The 24,535-nt window shown below is 40.2% G+C and overlaps 1 protein-coding gene across 6 annotated transcripts in view; it reads left to right on the top strand.

The window, feature by feature from the left end:
* Positions 1-7,321: 7,321 nt before the first annotated feature.
* The window catches only part of DOCK7 (dedicator of cytokinesis 7), a 191,607-nt gene continuing 174,393 nt past the window's right edge, over positions 7,322-24,535 (top strand). For 2 of the 6 annotated variants that reach the window (XM_059923856.1, XM_059923858.1), the window contains exon 1: positions 7,322-7,764. In XM_059923856.1, the coding sequence (XP_059779839.1) occupies positions 7,727-7,764 (38 nt within the window). In that variant the 5' untranslated portion in view covers positions 7,322-7,726. The remainder of the gene's footprint in view (positions 7,765-24,535) is intronic. The other 4 variants (XM_059923850.1, XM_059923848.1, XM_059923854.1 and 1 more) reach the window with 3 other exon arrangements.

The following is a 24,535-nucleotide window of genomic DNA, read 5'->3' as shown; positions in this document are numbered from 1 at the left end:
CCTCATCTGGGCCCAAATCCAGATCAATAATCCCCATCAGGTTTCAGATCCTAGCCTAGTGACATGAAATAAGAATGGCACAATAGGGTACCACTGAAATTGGTTTCAAGCTGGCCCTTGCCCCAATGTTACCTCTACTTGCTTTATTTCTTTAACCCCTAGCTTCTTAGGCCTTTTAGTCTGGCTACATGATAGATTCATTCTCTGAGCTTTCAACTCTCTTTCTATCTTCTCTAATCAGCGGGTTGTCTTCTCCCTTCTGATATCATACTAATTTGGGACTGTTTTCTTTTCTTTCTTTCAGCTTAAAAAGAATGAGGTAATGAATCCCCATGCTCCCATCACCCAGCTTCAACAATTATCAACGTAAGCCCACGTTGGATTATCATTTTTGTGTGTGTGGTAAAAAGTACATAACATTAAATTTACCATCTTAACATTTTTAAGTATAAAGTTCAATAGTATATTCACATTGTTGTACAACAGATCTCTGAAACTCTTTCATCTTTTAATTCTGAAACTCTGTACCTACTAAACATCAATCATGTTGGATTATTTTTAAAGCAAATTCCAGACCTTATATCAGTTCGTTAATAAACATTTCAGAATGTATCTTAAAAGAATAAAAGATCCCCCCACCCCACTTCCTTTTGTACAACCGCAAAACCCTTATCACACTTAAATCAAGGTTTCAACAGGAAACAGAGGATACACTCAAATAAGATAACTTTAAGAGGGTTTATTTAAAGGTTGTGGGTATAGGGGAACCACAAGGTATAGTACAGTAACCTAGGGTAAGTGACTGAGTTGGTACCACCTCCAGACCCATAAGGATATGGGGAGGGAGTGGTTACCAGAACCTGGAAAAAGAAAGAATCTATAGAGTGGGCTACACTGAAAAAAGCAATGACCTTTGGTCAAGAGACACAGTAGGGTGATCTTGCAGGGAGGGAGACAGGGGAATGGTACCCTGACATTACTCTCCTCCCTCCCTCTCTTCTTTTGCTAGTAGTTCTCACTGGCCTAATCCATCTAATGGCTAAAGGGCATGGGAGCCCTACTGATATAATCCATAGAGGCCAGCCTTCTGGAGCAGAGAGTAGGGTGGAGAGCGGTTCTGGAGGAACAAAGGGAAGATACCCAGAAAATAATAATTCTTAGTATCACTTAATATATTTATGTGAACCATTCTAGCAAATTATTGAAACTGGGAAGGGGATTGTGGGAGCCCACTGAATTTATAGCCGGTTGGTCAGAAGTACAAGTGGTAGCTTATGACTTGCAGCTGTCTTCTTAGGTGGGGGTAATGTTGCAGGATTGAGCTCTTAACTTGTGGGGTCTATGCAAAACCCAGGTAGGTTGTGTTAAAACTGAAATGAACTACAGACACCCAGTTGGTGTTTGGAGAATTGAAGAATTGGTTGGTGTGGGGAAAAAAACTCCACATATTTGGTGTCAGAGTGTTGTGAATAAAATCAGCTCAAGATGTAATTCACATTCCATACAATGCACCCATTTAAAGTGTAAAATTTACATAGATTTTAGTATATTCACAGAGTTGTACAGCCATCACAATTAATTATAGAACATTTTAATCACTCCCAAAAGAAACGTTAAAGCCATTAGCAGTCATTCTCCATTCTCCCTTTCTCTCAGCCCCTGGGAAGAACTAATCTCCTTTCTGTCTCTATGGCTTTGTCTATTCCACACGTTTCATATAACTTGTGACCTTTTGTGTCTGGCTTCTCTCACTTAGCATAATGTTTTCAAGATCCATCCATGTTGTAGCATGTATCAGTGCTTTATTTCTTTTTATTGTCAAATAATATTCCATTGTATGGATATAACACATTTTATCCATTCGTCAGTTGATTGGCATTTGGGTTGTTTCCACTTTTTTGGCTATTGTGAACAATGCTGCTATAAACATTTCATGTGCAAGTTTTTGTGTGGACATATGTCTTCATTTCTCCTGGGTATATACCTAAGAATGGAATTTCTGTGTCACATGGCAACTCTATATTTAAACATGTTGAGGACCTGCTAGACCGTTTTCCAGAGTAGCTGCACCATTTTACATTCCCATCAGCAGTATAAGGGGGTTCCAATTTCTCCACATCCTCATCAACACTTATTAATATCTGTCCTTTTGATGCTAGTCATCCTAATGGGTGTGAAGTGATATTTCTCTGTGGTTTTGATTTGCATTTCCCCAATGACTAATGATGTTGAACACTTTATTCATATGTGTATTGGCCATCTGCATATCTTCTTTGGAGAAACGAGTATTCGAATCATTTCCTCATTTTAAAATTAGGTTATTTGTCTTTTTATTATTGATATGAGTCATTTATATATTCTAGACAGAAGTCTCTTATGAGACAAATGATTTGCAAAACTTTTCTCCCATTCTTTGTTTTGTTTTTTCATTTTCTTGATGGTGGTGTCTTTTGAAGCACAAAAGTTGTTAATTTTGATGATGTTCAATTCACCTTTTGTTCCTTGTGCTTTTATTCTACATTTAATCTTTTAAAAATTCCTTGCTACTTATTTCTTGAAGGAACCAGGTCATTATGTCCTGTACAATTTACCATATTCTCAATTTTGCTAATTGCAACCCTGGGGTATTATTTAACATGTTCCCCCAACCCCTATATTTTCTATAGGCTCATAATTAGATCCAGAGGCTTGATCATATTTGGGTTTAAACTTCTGACAGAAATATTTCATAGGTGGTACTGTATACATCCTAAACATCTCCTCTTTACATCACATGAGGAGGAATCCAGTGACTGATTGAATTTTTTGTGATGTTAAGATTAATCAGTGGGTTCTGCTCTTATTGGCCTAACCCAACCATTTAAAATTCTCCAACAGGCTCTTATTTAATGGTTTATCAGCTATAATGTTTGGGTCAGTGCTGTCCAATAGAACTTTCTATGACGATGGAAATGTTCTATCTGTACACTGTCCAATATGGCAGCCTCTAATCACATGTGGCTATTGAGTACTTGAAATATGCCTAATACAACTGAAAAATGACTCAAATTTTAATTAACTTAAATGTAAATGGTCACATGTGACAAGCGGTTAATGGATAGTACAGGTCTAGATTCACTATTTCACCGGAGTCTACACTACCTCTGCATTTGTTAGCTCAAATTCTTCTAAAATAACTTTCCCTCATCAAATATGACTACCTTGGAATACAGCTCATTCAGAAAAGACATAACTTGAGCTTGTTTTTAAAGTGGGCACTGAGCCTACATTTCAGGCCATTTTGATTGGGGTAGGCTGGCCTTTGGGCCCTTCCCAGCTAGAGAACCATGAGGGGCATACATTCTGTTTTAGGAGGATTGTTAACTGTAGTCCCTGTGTCACTTGCAGGGGGTCTGTAATAGAAACTATTGGTGCTTCATACTTCTTCCCCACAGCTCATCTCTGATTTTAGCTGCAGCTGTGGTGGACAGTTATGCACACGGATGGCTTCCTACCTGAAGCACCTACCATATCGCTCAGCTTTTTACAGCATGGAGTGTGGGAGTAGTTAATGTCCCGAGGATCAGCCTTCAACCAAGGGTAGCTAAATACTCAACCTCACAGGGCCAATTCTGAAGTGCATACTAAACAGTTCTCCGGAGGGTGGCAGGCAGGATTAAGCTTTGTAGCCCACTGTGCTAACACTCAATAATGCCCCCTTTACCGGCTTTCTCTTCTCTAGTCGACTCTCTCTACTCCCTCTCTCCAGCTTCTAGGATCTCTTCCCTAATAAACTGCCTGCTTCCAAGTTGTGTCTCAAGCTCTGCTTTGGGGGAAATGTAAATTAGGGCAGGATCTCAAAATACTTTAGTCCATGGCATTAATTCACTCAGAAATATTTACTGAGTGATTATAATGTATCGGGCAGTATATTAGATACTGAAAATACGATGGTGAACAGGAGATCAAGTGTGATGGCGTACATGGATAAATGGGCAATAATTGAATAATGTATCAAGCATTATAACAGGGTAAACATGGGTGCTATTCGTTGTGAAGCGTGGTCAGGTTTAGGATCCCTGAATTGTCCCTTGCAAAAATCCCATTTGCTAGGTAGTAGGGGAGAGTGAATGACAGAGGACAAGGCAGCCAAACCATCCCTAGCTTGGACTTTGTGCCCAACTCCCCGGCTTCAGTTTGGGACTGAGGTAAGCCTAAGTGGCATGGCCGAGTCCTCCTTTCCTCCAGGCCACTACTTTCGCCCTCCTAGAGCCTTCATTGGAGGGAGCCCCATGTTGCTCTTATTGCATGAATCCAGTGGTGCTTCATAAAAGCTCAAGCCTGAAAAAAGAAAGCACTCCCTAACCACCCCCCCCCCAGAAATCCCCAAAGAGAATACATTCTGCCCGCAAAGCCAGAATTTTATTCCTTACGACACAAAAACTGCCCGTTTGTACTGTGGCCTTAGAACCTTGACCTTGCCACAATCATTACGCTCCTTAGTGCTATATTAAAGGTGGAAACTTGAGCCCAATAAAAGTTAAAATGTGAAACGAATGTGACTTTCCTCCCTTTTTTCTTTTTTCCTGCTGTATCCCTAAGTTTTCTGCTTGAAGGACTTTAGAACACTGTGTACATCTAGTGAGAAAAGTGTCCTGAGGCTTTCTCACCTATAACTATTTTAAGGCTATTCAGCCAAGTTGGTCCTGGCCCTTGGTAATTCCTTTGCCAGTATCTTTCTATCAGTGGGGAACTTGGGTTCTGAATCCCAGTCAATGGCTGGGCCATTGGTGCTCCCAGAGTTCCAATGAGCCTTTCCAGAAAGTTTTAACTGGGTTAAACATGGAGTTAAACTCCATCCAGTTTTCTCCACCTCATATGAAATGAACATCTTGTCTTCACCTGATGCTGAGAACTGATACTATCTAGAACTTATACGTAGCTTCTTGAATTTTTCCTGTTTTAGCACTAATTTTTCCTGTTTGCTAATGACAGGAAAACCCAACTCAAATTAGCTTAAGCAAAAACAAAACAGAAACAAAACAAGGCACCCCTCCCCCTAGCACTTTATCAGTTCATGTTACTGCAAAGTCCAAGGCTCAAGTAATGTTATAAGGAGTCTTTTTCCATCTTTTGCTCTCCTCTCTGCTGTGTCTGGCTTCACTCGCAGGCAGGCCTTCTTTAAATGGAGGCCGCTAGTACAGCAAATGCAAATTTTACTTTTGATTGGGCCCAACAGTCTTGGCTTGACTCATGTGCCTACCCCTAAACCAGTTACAGAAGCCAGGGGAATGTGCTGCTCGGCTTGGCCAGGCCTAGGCCAATGCTCATCCTTGAAACTGGGCTGGGGGAATTTGCTCCATAGAAGTGTGGTGGTTGAGACTGGTGGACTGAGACCTGTGTGTGTGTGTGTGTGTTTGTGTGTGTGGGCTGTATGTGCGGGTGTGCACACACACACAGTGGGTAGTGTGGGGAGCATGGACGCTGGTCAGCCAAAACAATTCCCCTCTCAGTCCCTCTGTTGAGCTCCACACATATCCCTGAGACTGGACTCCTGTGGGACATGGATACCTGCCCACACTGGACTTGTCTGTGACGTCAGCTGTTCCCCAGAGGTGGGGACCACCATTCTTGCTTGAAGTATTCCCCAGACTCTGTCTAGCCTGCTTACAGCTTGTCCTCTTCCTGCTCTAAATGTTCCCACCAAGCTGCACAGTGCATGCAATGTCCTTTCAGACACTTTGGCAACTAGTGAGTCATGTACACAAAGAACCATTCAAAGTAAAATGTGGTCATTTCTCTGAGAGAGTAGTGAAAAGATGTTTGGAGAGCAGAGATAAAGGCATATAACATCTGGCTGGGAGCATGAGAGCAGACAAACGATTCAGAGACTATCAAGCACCCAGGACAAGCTTAAGGGTAGGATGAATAACGATAATAACAGTGATAATAATAACAGCAGCTAATATGTATAGTACTTAACCATATGCCAGGCCCTGTTCTAAGAACTGTGTGTGAATTAACTCAATGAATCCTCATAATACTCTTTCAAGTAGGTACAACTATTACCCTGTTTTAGAGTTGAGGTTAAGTAACTTGCTCAAGGTCACATAGTAAGGAGGTGGCAGCATAAGATTGGGTTCCTATCATGGAGGGTCTTAAAGGCCAGCATACAGTGTTAGCCTTGACATGTAGTTCTTTGAGTAGCTGTTTCATGTTTCCCAATGGACTCAAACTTCCTAAGAACAGCACTTTGTACTACACTTGGCAAGAAGCTACATATGTACCTCTTTGAATAGACCACCTTTACTGGAATGAGCATTGTTACACAAAATAAATGAAGTCTTCCACACTGGTTAGAGCACTGTGGATCTGACAGGAAGTTATGGATCTGACTAATTGAGGCTTTCACCTCTGACTCAATGTGTGACTCTGGGCAAATGAACTAATGGCTCCATGCTGCTGACTTTCTAACTGTAAAAGAGAGGAAAAGAAGTATCCAACATACTTCACAAGGACACAGCAAGACCATAATAAATAAATAAATAAATAAATACACATATTAAATTCTTGCAACACTTAAGAGAAAGGTACTAAAGAAACCAAGGTATTTTTCTTAGTTTCACCGTAACATGAGTAATCAGCAAATATGCATTAGGAGCCAAACACATTAGACACTGGGATTACAACAGAATAATGAAACATGATTTCTGCTAATCCCTGTTTTATAGGATTTGATGGGCAAGATCAGTTTGATTGGTAAATATACAGATTACTTAACAGAATATCAAAATGGTAAAGTACATTAGCGCTCATCTGGTTCAACATATATATACATGAAAAATGAGATTCAAAAGGGATACCTAATAGTCTCAGGAAGAGTGTTACTAACGGGGAAACACGTGTCTTCAAAGAAAAGGCTTGGGCTCAGGGTTTGACCTTCGGTTGAAGAGGTTACCATCTGTGTGACCCGGGGCCAGTCGCTTAGTTTCTCTGAACCAAATTCCTTTTCTCTAAAATGAGGATAATAATTTACTTCCAAGAGCTGTTGTGAAGATTAAGTAAAATCATGCATGCATGTAAAACTTTAATCCAGTGCCTGGCTTAGCACCACAAGTCAACTATTATTATCGTTACCTCTGCAGGAAAAAGCTCTTTTCTGGCTCTTTTTCTGTAAGAAAAAACCAATCACAAGGTCGCAGCAGAACAGAAAGTGCTTTCAACTACTCGGAGATGGGTGCTGCAGGAACGTGGACCCAGCCATCCCGGGCGGCAAAGTACAGCCGCCTTGGCAAAGCCCATCTTCCATTTCCTTCCGTTCCTTTTCGGGAGAGCCAGGCTCCCCCCCAACGAGCTCGGTTATCTTATTCTCTTGCTTCGCCAGGTCGCTGGCCCCTCTCTAGCTTCTCTTTGCGTCCTCTCGGTCATGCGGGCCCCGCGGCAGCCGGGAGGCCAGAGCCTGCGGCTCGCTCCCTCCACGCCCCAGTCTTCCTCTTCGCTTCCGTGGGCCGCAGCTGCGTTCCGAAGCCAGGGTTCCCGAGGGGATTGACGCGCTGAGGGGAGGAGCGGTTTCTTGCTGCGCGCCTCTCAGGAGCATTACGGCCGGGCTCGTTCCCGGCTCCGGCCGCCAGCCCCAGCCTCCTGGGTCCGGAGCAGGGACTGGCGGAGGCGGCGAGGGAGGGAGCGCGAGTGAGGAGGCACGCGCCCGCCCGTCCGCGCCCAGACCGCCGCAGCCGCCTTAGCAGCCATGGCCGAACGCCGCGCCTTTGCCCAGAAGATCAGTAGGTAAATCTGGGGCGTGGGGCGCGCCGCCGTAGCCGGGGGAAGAGTCGGAGAGTCCTCCCGGCCCGGGCCTAGGAAGCGGGTGGGTGTGGCGACGCGGACGCCGGGATCCCGCGGCCTGGTCGGCGGCTGGGCGGAGGGGCGGAGGGGTTCGCGGCGGCCGCCGAGGCCTGGCGCCGCCCTCCGAACCCGGCCCTTAGCCCGCGCCTCGTCCAGGGGCACTGAGAGCCCCGTGCGCCCGCCTCCGCCGGCTCCTCGGGCCCCCGGGCCTGGAGTTCGCGTCGGCTTATTGAAGGGCGGGCGGGGGAAGCTCGTTGGCCGGGCGCTCGGCGCTTCCCAAATTCTTTGTGTCCCCACCCCCGGGCTGGCCGGGGCCCTTTCCCTCTCCCTCTCCCCGCCCACCCCCGTTGCCCCTCTGGAGGGTGCGGGGGTCCGCCCTCGTCTCCACCCCAACAAAAGATTCGGCGCGCGGCGGGCTCCCGGCCGGTGCGAGGCCGCCCCTTCTTCAAGCCTCTCACCCTTCCCAGAAATCTGACAGGAATCCTCTTTGCACCCAGGGGTCCAATTCAGAGTGGGCTCGTGCCCCCAGAATCGAAAACGTACGGCCTAAATGAAAAGTTGAGAGCTTGTGGTCTGCACCTTCGGTGTCCAGCTGCCCGATCTGACGAATTGTAGGCTGGAGCTTGATCCTAGTAGCGTGTGAATGTAAACTGCGCCGGTGTTTTTCATCGCTCCAGAGGAAGATGGATGATAGGCAGTGTGTTTATACACCGGCCCTTTGACTCGTGTTTTAGGAGTCTAGCAATGAGCAAGCGATCAAGGTTGCGGTTTCTGAGCTTTTCACCTACTTGGGGTGGGGAGGTTGCCACCTTTCTCCCCCCTAAAACTAAAAATTGAATTACGGTGGAGGATTCTAATATTTGTAGACTTTCATTGTGAAATATATCAGTGTGTATGACACTAGACATTTTTTTGTGTAATAAGACCATATTTCTGTTAATCGAAGTCCTAAGAGAAGAAAGAAACATTCGAATGTATTACTTTTTCGACAATTGTATTTCTGTGACTCTGGATCTTTTTAGTTTGCTGATGTTTATTAAAGATTTTGGGACCTACCAAACAGGTCGTTTCTTAACTGCTTGAACTTCCATAGTGTTACTCTATTTTGGCACTTTTTCATTTAAAACTAACATCTCTTTCATTTAAGCTTTGTGCTTTTTTTTTTTTTTCTTTCGAGCTTTAAAACACATATTTCATTTTCTCCTTAAGAGACAAAATAGCAAGTGCTTAAGAGCATAAGCTCAGACTGTGACCACGGGCTTAAATCCTGACTCTTATTTTCTAAGTTGGCACCTTGGCCAAATTGTTTAAGTTCTCTTAAGCTTTACTTGTCTGGAAAATGGGTAAAAAAAACGGTACCCAGCTCATAGAGTTGTTGTGAACATTAAACGGAAAAATTTGTGTAAAGGGTTTAGTACAGTGTATGGCCTTTACTAGCTATCACGGAACACTTAACAATAATTAGTATAACCTAGGGAGCTGTGATAGACTTAATAGGAAATTATTACTTTTGTTCTTTTAAAAAAATTTTTTGTAAAATAACGGTTTTGTTTCTGAAGGCAGTGCCATTTAAAAATAAATGTATTACTTGACATGCATGCTTAGTATTAATTTCTCTTAAATAGAACCAAAAGCTTATCTCTGAGAACATTGTGCTGATCAAGAAAGTGCACATTGGGGAGTTAGGTGTGAAGTACATACAATGTCTGTTCTCCATTCATGGAATTTGTTCTCAGATAGGACATGACAAAACACAAGAAAAAAAGATAACCAGTTTTGTAAAACAACAAAAAAATTCAAATTAGTATAGCCATGTAAAGTTATAAAAGTAAGTAAGGCAATGGAAATGAAGAGACATGCATTGATTGGAGAGATACTTAGGACGTAGGCATGGCAGTGATTGATGATTGCTTGGATAAGGAAGGTGAGGAAGACTGAAGAGTCTGGGAGGACATCCAAGTTTCTGACTTGGGCAACCAGGATGGAGGCAGTTGTTGAGATAAGGGAGGACAGGAGGAAGAATGGGTGTGAGGGTGGGAAATGAGGTGGGATGGAGATGATGATTCAGTTTTGGACATGTAGATTTTGAGGTGCTCATGGAGCATTCAAAGAGAAGTGTCTATGAGGCTGTTGGTACAGGTTTAAGGTGCAGAAGAGAGATTGGGTTGGAGATCTAGATTTGGGAGTCATCAGCAAGTAGATTGTAATTAAAGCCAGAGGAGTAGATGAGATAGTTGAGGAGGAATGCACAGGCTTAATCTGGAGGGAAGACCAAGGACAGAACTGCTATAGATGATGAATTATTATCTGCTTATTGTGAATGAAAGGTACTTTCCTCCAAGTTACCAAATATGGCTGAATAATACCTCTGAATAAATTCTTGTTCTGCTTCTTAGTTTCCTACTGGGGGAAGTATAGCACAACTCTGGAGACAGACTGCCTGGTTTGACATCCTAGCACTGCCCCCCATTGTGTAAACTTGGGCGAGTTACTTCCCCTCACTTTTGCCTCATTTTCCCTACCTATAAAATGGGGTTAATAGTAGGATTCACCTTATAGGATTGTTGTAAGGATTAAATAAATCCATACGTATAAAATGCTTATGACAGTGCTTTTTAGATAGTAAGTGCACAGTAAGTATCACTATTTTTTTTTATTATTACAGGATTTATAATATGGCCTAGGACTATTATTTGGAAGTAATAATCCTTTTTATGATATACCTGTATGAACTTTGTTGCTCTGTGAAAAGCCTGTTGCTACTGGAAAACTTATTTTTCTTTTTTAAAGCTTTATGATTTTTCAGAAACCTTTACTTTGAAAAGAATTATACTGATCTCTTTTCTGGCTCAGTTATTTCCTAGTCCTTTGCATTTAGTGCTGTTATTTTTTGAGGCTGTGATTTGGTGATTTCTCAAAGCTCTTTATTCTGCATTACTGATTGTGCTACTAACCTTGGCTCATCATAGAAAAGCAGACTTCATGTCAAGTATTGCCTCTTGTCTGTTCTCCCTACATTTATGTATGTATGTATGGCTGCGTTGGATCTTTGTTGCTCTGCGTGGGCTTTCTCTAGTTGCGGTGAGCGGGGGCTATTCTTTGTTGCGGTGCACAGGCTTTTCATTGCGGTGGCTTCTCTTGGTGTAGAGCACAGGCTCTAGGCGCACGGGCTTCAGTTGTGGCATGCAGGCTCAGTAGTTGTGGCTCGCGGGCTTTAGAGCACAGGCTCAGTAGTTGTGGCACATGGGTTTAGTTGCTCCGTGGCATGTGGGATCTTCCCGGACCAGGGATCGGACTCATGTCCCGTGCATTGGCAGGCGGATTCTTAACTACTGAGCCTCCAGGGAAGTCCCTATTCTCCCTACTTTTTTTTTTTTTTTTTTTTAAAGTGTTTTCCTTTGTGATGAGAACTCTTTTTTAAAAATTTTTATTTATTTATTTATTTATTTATGGCTGTGTTGGGTCTTCGTTTCTGTGCGAGGGCTTTCTCTAGTTGTGGCAAGTGGGGGCCACTCTTCATCGCGGTGCGCGGGCCTCTCTCTATCGCAAGCTCTCCTGTTGCGGAGCACAGGCTGCAGACGCGCAGGCTCAGTAGTTGTGGCTCACGGGCCCAGCCGCTCCGCGGCATGTGGGATCTTCCCAGACCAGGGCTCGAACCCGTGTCCCCTGCATTGGCAGGCAGATTCTCAACCACTGCGCCACCAGGGAAGCCCTCTCCCTACTTTTTGAGGACAAGGCATATGCCTTGTTAACCTTTGTAATCACTCCCTAGTATGTAATAGGTACAATTTATGGACTGTTGATTGTAGATAAATGATCTAGGATTTTGTTTGGATTATTTTGTCATATCACTTGATATTCAGCTGTAATGAAGAACATTTGTGTATACTTAAAACACTTTTTACCACATTCTCATCTTCATAACCCAGAGGGCAGAAGAACATAGTAAAGAAGGTAGGCTCTAGGTCACATCACCCAGGTTGAAATTCTGCCTATACCAAGTAATAGCTGTGTAATTCTGGGCAGTTGATCTAACCTCTTTGTCTTGGTTTGCTCATCAGTAAAGTGGAGCTAAAAACCTCTGTAGGGTTAATTTGAGGATTAAATGAGATAATACATGTAAGACACTTAGAACTGTGCCTGAAACATAATAAGCATTCAAAAAATGTTAGCTGCTGCTATTATTCCTATATTATTTACTGTTATTTATTTATTTGTTTATTTTTATTGGGATATAGTTGTTTTAAAATGTTGTGTTAGTTTCTACTGTACAGTGGAGTTCCCTGTGCTATACAGCAGGTTCTTATTAGTTATCTATTTTATACATATTAGTGTATATATGTCAATCCCAATCTCCCAGTTCATCCCCCCCCCAACTTTCCCCCCTTGGTGTCCATACGTTTGTTCTCTACATCTGTGTCTCTATTTCTGCCTTGCAGACTGGTTCATCTGCACCATTTTTCTAGGTTCCACATATATGTGTTAATATATGATATTTGTTTTTCTCTTTCTGACTTACTTCACTCTGTATGACAGTCTCTAGGTCCATCCACGTCTCTGCAAATGACCCAATTTCGTTCCTTTTTGTGGCTGAATAATATTCCATTGTATATATGTGCCACATCTTCTTTATCCATTCCTCTGTTGATGGACATTTAGGTTGCTTCCATGTCCTGGCTATTGTAAATAGTGCTGCAATGAACATTGGGGTGCATGTGTCTTTTTGAATTATGGTTATTTACTGTTATTTATTATTCCCATAATCCAGATGCAGAACTGAGGCCTACTGAGAATGAGATTATTTGCCTTAATTGAGGCTCAAACCCTAGTCCTCTGATTTCAGATCTTAAATTATTATTATTCGACTGTATTTTCTTGCTGCAAAATATTTTCTTCTGTGGTAGTTCTAGATTTTCTAATAGTGCTGCTATTAGTATACCAGAACTTACCCTTGTTTTCTTTTTTTTTTTTTTAATTTTTTTTTTATTTATTATTTTTATTTTTGGCTGTATCGGGTCTTCGTTTCTGTGTGAGGGCTTTCTCCAGTTGCGGCGAGTGGGGGCCACTCTTCATCGCGGTGCGCGGGCCTCTCACTATCGCAGCCTCTCTTGTTGCGGAGCAGAGGCTCCAGACGCTCAGGCTCAGTAGTTGTGGCTCACGGGCCCAGTTGCTCCGCAGCATGTGGGATCTTCCCAGACCAGGGCTCGAACCCGTGTCCCCTGCATTGGCAGGCAGATTCTCAACCACTGAGCCACCAGGGAAGCCCTACCCTTGTTTTCTTAATCTTTGTTAATTTTGTATCATTTTGCTGCCTAAGGAGCAGAATTTAATGAAAGGCTTTCATCGGATCTTTATTTCTGAGGAAAATCTTACATGAGTAGGATTTCCTGGAAATAGGCTTATTTATAAACTCAATTGTTTTTAGTCTTGAATCTGTTCATAACTCTGGCTGAATAGGCCCAATCTTTTAATCTACTTTGTTCAATTCATAATCTCACTCCTGATCAAAGTAAATCCTTTCCACATAGTATCAACTATTTCAGTGCTGCCTGTTTCATCACTTTGGACACATATACCACTTCCCTGACCTTCTGTTGTACTCATCTCACTAACTGTTAATGCTGAATGTCTAACCTATTTCTTGCTCCTGAGCTGCAGAGTAGTGTTAGAGGGAGACTAGAATAGTCCAGAGTTGATCTTTTTAAAAAAAAAAAAAAAAAATTTATTTATTTGGTTGTGCCGGGGTCTTAGTTGCGGCAGGCGGGCTCCTCAGTTGTGGTAGGCAGGCTCCTTAGTTGCGGCACGTGGGCTCCTCAGTTGTGGTATGCAAACTCTTAGTTGTGGCATGCATGTGGGATCTAGTTCCCTGACCAGGGATGGAACCCAGGCCCCCTGCATTGGGAGCGCAGAGTCTCATCCACTGTGCTACCAGGGAAGTCCCCAGAGTTGATCTTTTATTAATTAATGTCTTATCATTTGAAATGAGGTTTATTCCAAATAATTTCTCTTATTTATCATCTTTGTTTCCCTACCCCATCTTTTACCGAAAAGTTTGGGACCATACCACATGAGTCCTTCGTTTTAACCTCAGCATATGACTGTCCCGACATATCGTTCAACCATCTTTCTCTTGAGCCTGAAAGGATGTCTTGTACCTAAAACTTACCTGTTTTATTGTACTTTGAATCCCATACCTTGCCACCTCCTCCCAACCTTGATCTCACAATTTTCCCTTTCCTTTCTAGCATCTTCAATCTATTCTTTTTTATGGATGTTTCCCTTAAGCCATAAGACTTATCCTGCCTTTCTCATCATAAAACAAAGAACCATCGAGTCTTCTGGCATTTCTGGCTGCCAACCAATCATTCCTTTTTCTTTTATAGTCAGCTTTCTCACATGTATGTGGTATAGTCACCAGTACTTCCTGCATGTTCTCTTTCTCATCAATCCTGGGGCCATATGGCAGTGCTTACCATGCTACCTTATGTGTACTTAGATTATAGAACGCTTGAGAATTAGGAAAATTTCACTTTTTTCTTTTGTTCATCACTGATTTCATGAGGTACAGTTTTTTTTAAATTTTTCTTTTTAACTTTCTCATGCTTGCCCTCCTTTCCCCTTTCCCCCTATTTTCTACTGCTTTTCAGAGCTCTTTGAGGGCTGGTCTAGGTCTTTTTATCTCCAGTGCTTAGCACAGAAACTGTGTAAACTGGACGCATAAGAAGTGTAGGAATGAACGCCACCCTGCCACCTTGGAGCATCTTTCATTGCCTCACAACAAGGTCATGGCTGATCTAGTCTCTCCCTCCTCTAATTCAAACGTGTTACAAATGAAGTCTCCCTAAAACACAGCTTTTATCATGGCATTCTTATGTTCAAAAATATAAACGTAGTGGCTTCTTATGGGGTTAAATCCAAACTCCTGCTTGCATTTTAGTCATCTATAATCTGGTCCTTCTCTTGTTGCTTATTCTCTAGCTTACATTTTGGACTAGTCAGTCTGGTGTTTTCACTTTACCCCCACAAATGCTCTGCTCATTTCCATCTCTATAACTGTTCTGTTGTTTTTTTTTATATATCCTGCCTCTCCTTTTCTAAATCTTACCCTTTGCTTCAGAGCACTCCAAGCTGCTGTCCTGACATTTGGGATAACCATTTCCTTGCTTTTCTTTATTTTTACTACCTATGAATGCATCCCTAAGCAATATAATTTTTTATTTTTGAATTCATTTAAATAGAATCATACTGTATGTTTGTCTGCTTTTCTGTCTGTCTTCTTTTGCTCAAAATTATATCTGTGAGATTCAGCCATGATGTTACAAGCAGTTGAAGTTCATTCATTTTCATTGCTTTATATTATTTCATTGTATAAATATACCACAATTTTCCATTCTACAGTAGATGGACATTTGGGTTGTTTCCAGTTTTTGACTATTAGAAACAGTGTTGCTGTGAGCACTCCTGTACATATACTCTGGTACATATGTTCATGAGTTTTTCTATGGTATGCTCAGGTGTGGAATTGCTGGGTTTTTATTGCTTGTCCTAGCAGTTTTATTTATCATCAAGTTTATTAGGCAATGCCAAACTGTTTTCTAAGATAGTTGTGGAAATTTACACTCCCACAATGTTGCTTTGCATAGTTACCATCACTTGGTATTGCCAACTTTTTCATTTTGCCTATCTGGTGGATGCGTGATGCTATCTTATTGTAAAAGTTTTAGTACATATTTACTTGATAACTAATGAGATTGAGCCCTGTTTTGTATGTTTATTGACCATTTGAATTTACTCTTTTGTAAGTTACCTAATTAAATAGTTTGCCATTTTCCTTCCTTGTTTTTTTCCCTTTGGATTGTCTTTTTCTTATTGATTTGTGTGAGAACTTTATATGTATTCAGTAGATTAATCATTTATTGATTATATGTTTTGCAAATATCTTTTCCTACACTGTGGTTTGTTTTTTAATCCTTTTTATAGAGTCTTTTACTTTTTTTTTTTTTTTTTTCTTTTTTGGGCTGCACGTTGCGGCATGTGGGATCTTAGTTCCCTGACCAGGGATCGAACCTGGGCCTCCTGCAGTGGAAGCTCGGAGTCTTAACCCTGGGCAGCCAGGGAAGTCCAAAATGGAGTCTTTTGAAAACTAAGTTTTAATGCAGTATATTAGGATTTTTTTTTTTAATGTTTAGTATTTTGGGGGTCTTGTTTAAGAAATATTTTATTCTCTGAGGTCATTAAGATAGTCATCTGATTTATAATAAACTTTGTAATTACCTCCTTTGTGTTTAGGTTTATATTCCACCTGGACTTGATATGCGTATGGTGTGAAATTTTAATTTTTTCAGAATGGATTCTCCTTTCCCCATTGATCTGTCCTGCCATGTCTATAATAGATGTGTGTGTCCTTATTTGTGGGTCTTTTTATGGGCTCTCTATTTTGTCCCAGTGGTCTGGTTATACATCTTTTCACTAATTATAAACAATTTTCATTATAATAAGTTTTGGAATTTGGTAGAATATCTCCTCCCAACTTAAAAAAAAGTGTCTTAGCTGCTCTTAGCTTTTTGAATTTCCGTGTATATTTTAGAATCTACCAAAAACAAACAAAAAACTCCCAAATCCTATTAGAATTTGATTGGGATTGCATTGACTCTGTACATCAATTTGGGGGAGAAATGACATTCTTATAATACTGATTCATGGTTGTGGTGTATCTCTCCATTTATTTAGGTCTTCTTTATATCACACAATGAAATTTTGTAGTTTTCTCTGTAAGGTTCTTGCATATCTTTTGTTAGATTTATCCTTAGGTATATAACAATTTTGTATCAGCTATATACCTTGCTAAACTCTTGTTAAATCTAAGTATGTATCTGTGGATTCCTTTGTATTTTCTTTTTCTTTTTTTAAAAATTTTTACCAAAGTTTAATAATAATCCTTGATTCTTCAAAATGGGCACAGGCTTTTCAACTCTGGACAGTCCTCAGGTTACACAATAGCTTTGTGGGACTGATTCAACCAGAACTATTATGCTTTCTCAGGAAAACAGAAGGTCAGTCTTTTTTAGGAGACCTTATATTCCAGCTCCATACTTGAGAAACTCCTGGTACAGGATAGACTGAACAAAGCTGAGGGGGAAGATCAGGCTGCAGTCAACCTACTTACTCTCCTGTGGCCTTTATATTTTCCATGTAGACAGCCGTATCATCTGAAAATGAAGAATTTTTGTTTTATCTTTTCCAAGCCTTGTAACTGATTTATTTTTTGGTGTTGGTCTGCAGGCTATTACCTTGCATTACTGTACAGATTTTTACTACCATTTCTATTCAACATTGTGTTAAAATTGAGCATCCTCATTTTGTTTATAATCTCAAAGGGAAAGCTTTCTGTGTTTCACTTAATATGAGGCCTGGTGATTACTGTAGGTTTTTTGTAGGTACTCTTTTAGTCTGGGTTCCCTAGAAAATAGAGACTGAAACAAGGATTAAGAGTTGAGGCTTGGACTTCCCTGGTGGCGCAGTGGTTAGGAATCCACCTGCCAATGCAGGGGACACGGGTTTGAACCCTGGTCTGGGAAGACCCCACAGGCCGCGGAGCGACTAAGCCAATGCGCCACAACTACTCAGCCTGCGCTCTAGAGCCCGTGAGTCACAACTACTGAAGCCCGTATGCCGCAACTACTGAGCCCGCATGCTGCAACTACTGAAGCCTGAGCGCCTAGAGCCCATGCTCCACAACAAGAGAAGCCACCGCAATGAGAAGCCCACGCACTGCAATGAAGAGTGGCCCCCGCTCACCGCAACTAGAGAAAGCCCGTGCACACACAGCAACGAAGACCCAACGCAGCCAAAAAAAAAAAAAAAAAAAAAATTGAGGTTTTTTCTGAGAGGCATAATCCCAGGACATTAAAAGAGAAGAGGGAGGTGAAGAGAAGGATAGGAAACAATGTAAGGTGATACCTTATCTTGTTGGCCACTGCTTCACAAAGAGCTAGAGAGAGATCGTTTGCCAGGTGTACATGCTTGGCCACACAGGATATCTTTAGACAGAGGAACAGTTCCTTAGATGTGTAGATGGGACTGTGGAAGAAGAGGAAATTTATCTACCTGCTTTTCTCCTGCATCCTGTTTTCCATTAGTCAATTCAGTCTCCACAGAGAGTTAGTTCCCTTTAGTTTCCGGGATGCATCTTTTGGGCCCCTTTGGCAACCGCTTGAAATGTCTCTGCTTTTTCAGTGGCCTTTTACAGAAGAGACTTTTTGGTTGCAAGTGACAGAAACTCAAATCAGATTAATTTGCACATATAAAAAAGTGCTGACTCATATAACTGAGTTCATTGGGTCCAGGGATACAGGTGATGTTAGCAGGCCTCTTCATGTCTTGGCTAGATTTTCCACAAAATTGTAACAAAATGGTTACAATGAGAATTGACAGCCCCAGGCTCAAATCCTACAAGTTTAGTTGTGGCAGAAAAGATCCAGGAACTCAGTTATTGGTCTGGCTTGGATCACATGTCCTTCCTTGAACCAATTACTGTGTTTAGGGATATAGGGGATTCTGACCAGTCCTGGGTCATATGTCCTGTATGGTTTGGGGGAGAGATGTGATGGTGTCAGCAACACCCAATCTCAAGGAATGAGTTCCTTATCAAGAAGGAGTTTCTAACCAAAAGAAGGAGGGTCAGAGTGCTGGTCCCCAAAACAACTGATATTCTTTAAAATTAGTCATTTGAAGTTGTGTAGCATCACTATAATCATTTAAATATATAGCTGTATAGTCAGCTCTACTACCTGCTAAAATTTAAATGTAACTGGTGAAATACAGAAAGCAAACAAAACCAGGTTAACCTGATGCCAGCTGTGGATCCCCTGTCTCTTAACTTTGTTAAGTTGAGCTGTCACCTTAATGCCAACTCAGCGCCTCCCAAGGAGGTCTACTTGGTTCTTGTTTTTTGGCTTTCCCATGCTTCTTTCTGCACCTGCACTGCTGCATCATCATGAGGTGTTCCATGTTTGTCCTGTGACACCAGAAAACTGAACTCCTTCGCTCATATCAGCCTTTTAATGATTTTCATAAACTTTGCGAAAGATACAGGGATGGTGGTAAGGAGCCTCAGAGTCCAAAATTTTCTTAGTGACTCCACTCCAACTCTCCTCTTTTTCCTGTCACCATCATTCTTTCTCTGACTATAAGCAATTTCTTACCCTTATCTTCACAGAGTAGTTCCAACCATATTCAAGCTCTTTTTGTTTTTTAAAAAGACAACTTTATAGAGGTATACTTTACATACCGTACAGTTAATTCATTTTAAGTGTACCATTCAGTGATTTTTAGGAAATTTATGAAGTTGTGAAACCATCACCCACAATCCTGTTTTAGAGCATTTTCATCCCCCCCCAGAACCCGTTGTGCCAGTTTGTAGTCACTCCCTAGTTCCACTCCAAGCCCCAGGCAACCACTAATGTACTTTATGTCTGTCTCTCTCTCTCTAGATTTGCCTTTTCTGAACATATCATATAAATGGAATCATACAATATATGGCCTTTTGTGTCTGACTTCCTTCACTTAGCATAACATTTCAAGGTTTGTCAAGTAGTAGCATGTATCAGTACTTGTGAAGTGGCATTTCATTATGGTTTTGATTTGCATTTCCCTAATGATTAGTGATGATTTTCTTGTGCTTATTAACCATTTACATATCTTATTGGTGAAATATCTATTAAAATCTTCTGCTCATTTTTAAATTAGATTATTTATCTTGTTTTTGAGTTGTAAGAGTTCTTTAGATGTTCTTTAGATGTTTTAGATACAGGCCCTTTATTAGATATATGATTGGCAAATATTTTCTCCCTGTCTGGTTTGCTTTTTTATTTTTTTAATGGTGAATTTTGAAGCACAAAGATTTACATTTTGATGAAGTCCAATTTATTAATTTTTTTTCTCTTTATGGATCATGATTTTGGTGTTGTTATCTAAGACTCTGCTTAATTCATACTCAAGAAGATTTCCTTCTCTGTTTTCTTCTAGAAGTTTTTATAGTTTTAGCTCTTACTTTTGGTTTATGATCCATTTTGCATTAATTTTTGTGCATGGTGTGAGAAGGGGTCTAAATTCATCTTTTGTATATGAATGTTCAGTTGTTGTAACACTCTTCTGTTGAAAAGACTGTCCTCTTCTCACTGAATTACCTTGATATCTTGTTAAAAATCATGATCTGTATGTCTGTCCTTACGGTATCAAACTGTTCTGATTACTCTCATTTTACAGTAAAATTTGATAGCTGGAAGTGTAAGTCCTTCAACTTTTTTCTTCTTTTTCAAAATTGTTTTGCCTATTCTGGATTTTTTGCATTTCTGTAAACATTTTAGGATCAATATCAACATGAATTTTACCAATTTCTGCAAATATTCTTTTGGGGTTTTGACAGGGATTACATTCAATCTGTAGATTAGTGTGGGGAGAATTGCCATCAACAATATTAAGTCTTCAAATCCACCAACACAGGGCTTCCCTGGTAGCGCAGTGGTTAAGAATCTGCCTGCCGATGCAGGGGACATGAGTTCGATCCCTGGTCCGGGAAGATCCCACATGCCGCGGAGCAGCTAAGCCCATGCGCCACAACTACTGAGCCTGCACTCTAGAGCCCGTGAGCCACAACTACTGAGCACGCATGCCACAACTACTGAAGCTCGTGCGCCTAGAGCCCATGCTCTGCAACAAGAGAAGCCACCGCTCACCGCAACTGGAGAAAAGCCCGCGTGCGGCAACGAAGACCCAATGCAGCCAAAAAAAAAAAATTAATTAAATAAATAAATTTTTTAAAAAAATCCATGAACACAGACTGTCTCTTCATTTATTTCGAGCTTTTTTGATTTCTCTTAGTAAAGTTTTAAAGTTTTCAGTGTGCAAGTCTTATACTTCTTTTGTTAAATCTATTTCTGAGTATTTTATTGTTTTTGATGTTATCATGAATGGAATTAAAGAATTATTTTTGGTTTGTTTGTTGCTAGTTTATAGAAATACAATTGATTTTTGAATATTGAATTTGTATCTTTTGACCTTCCTGAACTCATTTATTAGTTCTAGTAATTTTTGGTGGATTCCTTAAGATTTTCTGCCTATAGGATATATTGTCTGTGCGTAAAGATAGTTTTATTTCTTCCTTTCCAATCTTAATGCCTTTAATTTCTTCCCTTTCCTTCCCTCCCTCCTTTCCTCCCTTTCCTTTCTTCCTCCTTCCCTCCCTTTCCTTCCCCCGTCTCTTCCTTCTTTCCATTTTTCCTTCCTTCCTTCCCATATTCCACTGGCTGGATCCTGCAGTGTAGTGTTGAATAGAAGTGGTGAGAGTACACATCCTTGCTTTCTTTCCCGTCTAAGGAGGAAAGCATTTCACCATTAAGTATGATGTTATCTGTAGGCAGATGCTGTAGGAAAGGGAAGGAGGGGACGAAAATTTGAGAAGTATTTAAGACTTAGGATGAAGAGAGTTTAGCAACTAATTGTATACAGTTTACACCAGGATATAATTTGTATGTTTGTGGGTAAGGAGATTCTGGTTTATTTTTATGAAGTAGAGTGGAGCTAAGGATATATTTATTTCCTTTTGGGAAGATTGACTTTTTACAGTAGAGGTTTTTTCCCCTTCAGTTTTCTTTTTAGTTACCAATTTCAGATCAGTGTTAATTTTTTCAAATGCTAAATTTAAAAATCTTTTTTCTGTAGTTATAACTTAATATGTTCCATGAAGTAGGGAACATTATTATCACCATGTTTTAGTTGAGGAAATTGAGATACAGTGAAATGCTGTAGATCAGAATGATGGAGACTTCCAAGTCTCCTTAATACAGTGTTTTCTAAATCTTTAACTTAAATGTTATCCCAAAATAGCGTCAGATGGGATACATGAGTCATCTGACATCTTTTTTTTCTTCATCCTCCCCCAAAAGGAACTATATCTTAAATGTTAGTGTATTATAGAGAAGAATTATTTCTGTTCTTTGGTTTCACAAATCAACCTTTATGTGTTTTTGTTTTCTTGGGGTTTTAGTGGTTACTGGTCTACTCTGGACCTTAATTCTTAAAGAATTCAACACAGGATAACTTACAAATGACAGTGCCTCAGATGGGAGTTTTATTTAGCCATCCGTGAAAGAGAAACAGATCATAACAGTGGTGGTAGTTATTATAGTGTTCCTATTAATATGTTGGTATATACTACAGACATTTTCACTGGGCATCTTTAACTGACCTCCTGGTTAGGTTCTGGAGAATAGAGAAATAATATAAACTGTAACTAGAATTATTTACCTTTGGAAACTTGCTTCCATGGAAAGAGGCCTTGGGAGTTTTATGGATCTGAATTCAAACCCTGCCTTTACCTTTCATAAGTTACTCTATTTTTCAAGTTTATCTAAAAATATCTATTTTTTTCTTACTATAAAATAATATATGGTACTGCAGAAAATGTGGAAATACAAAAGGCCCAAAAGATAAAATAAAAATCACCCATAATTCTTGATTTAGACAAAAATCTTTCAGTGGAGCTTACATTCAAGCGATGATCTTTGCGAAGACTAGAAATAGCTTAAATGTCTACCAGTAGAGACTGGTTAAATATGTTGCAGTTTATTCATTTTATGGACTCTATATCAGATAAAAAGGAGAACAGTGGTTAAGAGTGGGGGCTCTAAGTTGAGACCTTAGTGCTATTCGTTATTGGTTGTATGACCTGAACATCTTAAAACTTCAGTATGCTGGTATAGTGCCTACTTCATGAGTTCTTCTGAAGATTAAATGAGGTATATATCAAATTTAACACTTTTATGTGTATCTGGCACATTGTAAATGCTTGATAAGTATTGCTAGAATATTATTATTAATTTTATGTTCTGATATGGAAAGATTCCTAAGATATATTAAGTGTATATGTAAGATATTAAGAAAAGGTTATGTATGATGTTATATGTCATATTAAAAAATAAGGATTTCTTATATACACACTGATGTACACCCATCTTTTTCTTGAAGGACACCTAAGAAAATATTCAGTGGTCATATGTGGGGAATAGGGTTGGGGATTGGAAATGGTAGAGAGTTATACCTTTTGTTTTTACTTCTTTGTGAAGTTTGAGTTTTTAATACCATGTACATTTTCCTTTTATTTACTTTTTAAATCATTTTTTAAAAAGATGTCTTCCTTTATCAGGTTGTTTTGTCTTTTCTCCATACTGGAAAATCTTATTCTCTCCATACTGGAGAAATCTTATTTTCTCTGCTTCTCATAGTAAGTTTATTTACATAATTGTAGAGCTTGAATGTAGTTCTAGAACGAGCCCTTTGCAGATATGCTAAAGATGTATTAGAGACTACTTTGAGATAAGTAAACATGTTATCTTGTTAAAACATTGCTAAAAAAGAAAAGTTTCACATAGAATAGGAGAGCATTGTGTTACAGTAGGAGTTTTTTTTTTTTTTCCCTTCAATAGTAGTTTTTAAACTTTACCAGTTAACAAATGGGATAGTAATGATGTCAGCTAGGCTCTTAAAGAAAAGGTTTTACACGTGTAGAACTCTTCTGTTGATTCAGATTTTTTCCCCCCAGCAAACACTTACCTGATTACTTGAAAGTAATAGATAAAAAGGCATACTTCTTGTCTCTTTCCAATCAATTAGAAAGCAACAATACTTATAGATTAATTTCCTCTGAAAGGCATTTGGAAAGTCCATATACTAGGTAGTCTCTAAGTTCGTCCTTTTCCCTTACCTCCTTTTCTCTCTCTCCACTACACCTGTCTCTCCATTCCTCTTTCTCGGCCCCCCCATTGTCTTGTCTTAGACATCGAGGATGTAAAGATTAATAAAATGTAGTTCCTGCACTCAAGAAGTTCCTATCAATTGTTCCATTCTAGCATTCTTATTGAACTACTTTTTGGGGGGGAGGAATTATGAATTTCACTATAGTCTCATTTTTTTCACTTCAGCTTTTTAAACATTTTTTAAGCACCCAGAGTGTGCTAGGCACTCTGCTGGAGGGTGCAAAGGTAAGTAAAGCTAATCGCTTAGTTCCTTGCAAGGAGATAGGTAAATAGATTTCAGAACAATTTGATAGGTGGTATGACTAAGGTACTGCTCGGTTATCACAGTGAGGTAGTTCTTGATAGGAAAGTGGCACCAGACAGAGTTAAAAAATGTACGTTTTCTTTAATGGCAGAAATTAGCCTGCTTTGAGACATTTATACAAAAAAAGAGACGTAGCGTACTCCTATCAGAAGTAAAATTTCCTGTCGTCCTTCATTCCTCAAGGAGGTTGCAAAGGTACCTCTGAAGAGGGAGAGTGTGCCAGGCCTGAGAAGCCATATTCTAGATACTTCACCACACCTTTTTTTTTGTCCACCATACTTTTACATCTGTGGGTCGCATTACTACTATTCTAGAAAAACCTACTTTGCAGTTTATGTGCTTCTATCAGAGAGAATGTTTACAAACATTAGGCTTTCTCACTGCTGAAATCAAACTCTGTCAGCAAGGCCAGGTTCTTATTCCACCATAGAAAGCAGTCTGGCTAGTCTGCTGCCTGTCTGAACTAGCCTCCTGGAAACTCCACTTCCTTAAATGAATGCGGATAAACACAAAATGCTTTGAAAGCACAGAGGACGAGTGTCTAACCTGAGGAAAACAGGGCAGAAATAATCAGGCAGGGATATATGGAGGGTAT

The sequence above is a fragment of the Balaenoptera ricei genome, chromosome 1 (assembly GCF_028023285.1).
Source record: "Balaenoptera ricei isolate mBalRic1 chromosome 1, mBalRic1.hap2, whole genome shotgun sequence".
In the NCBI taxonomy this organism is placed as follows: Eukaryota; Metazoa; Chordata; class Mammalia; order Artiodactyla; family Balaenopteridae; genus Balaenoptera; species Balaenoptera ricei.
Note: the sequence above shows the minus strand (reverse complement) of the source record. Positions and strands in the feature narration are given on the sequence as shown.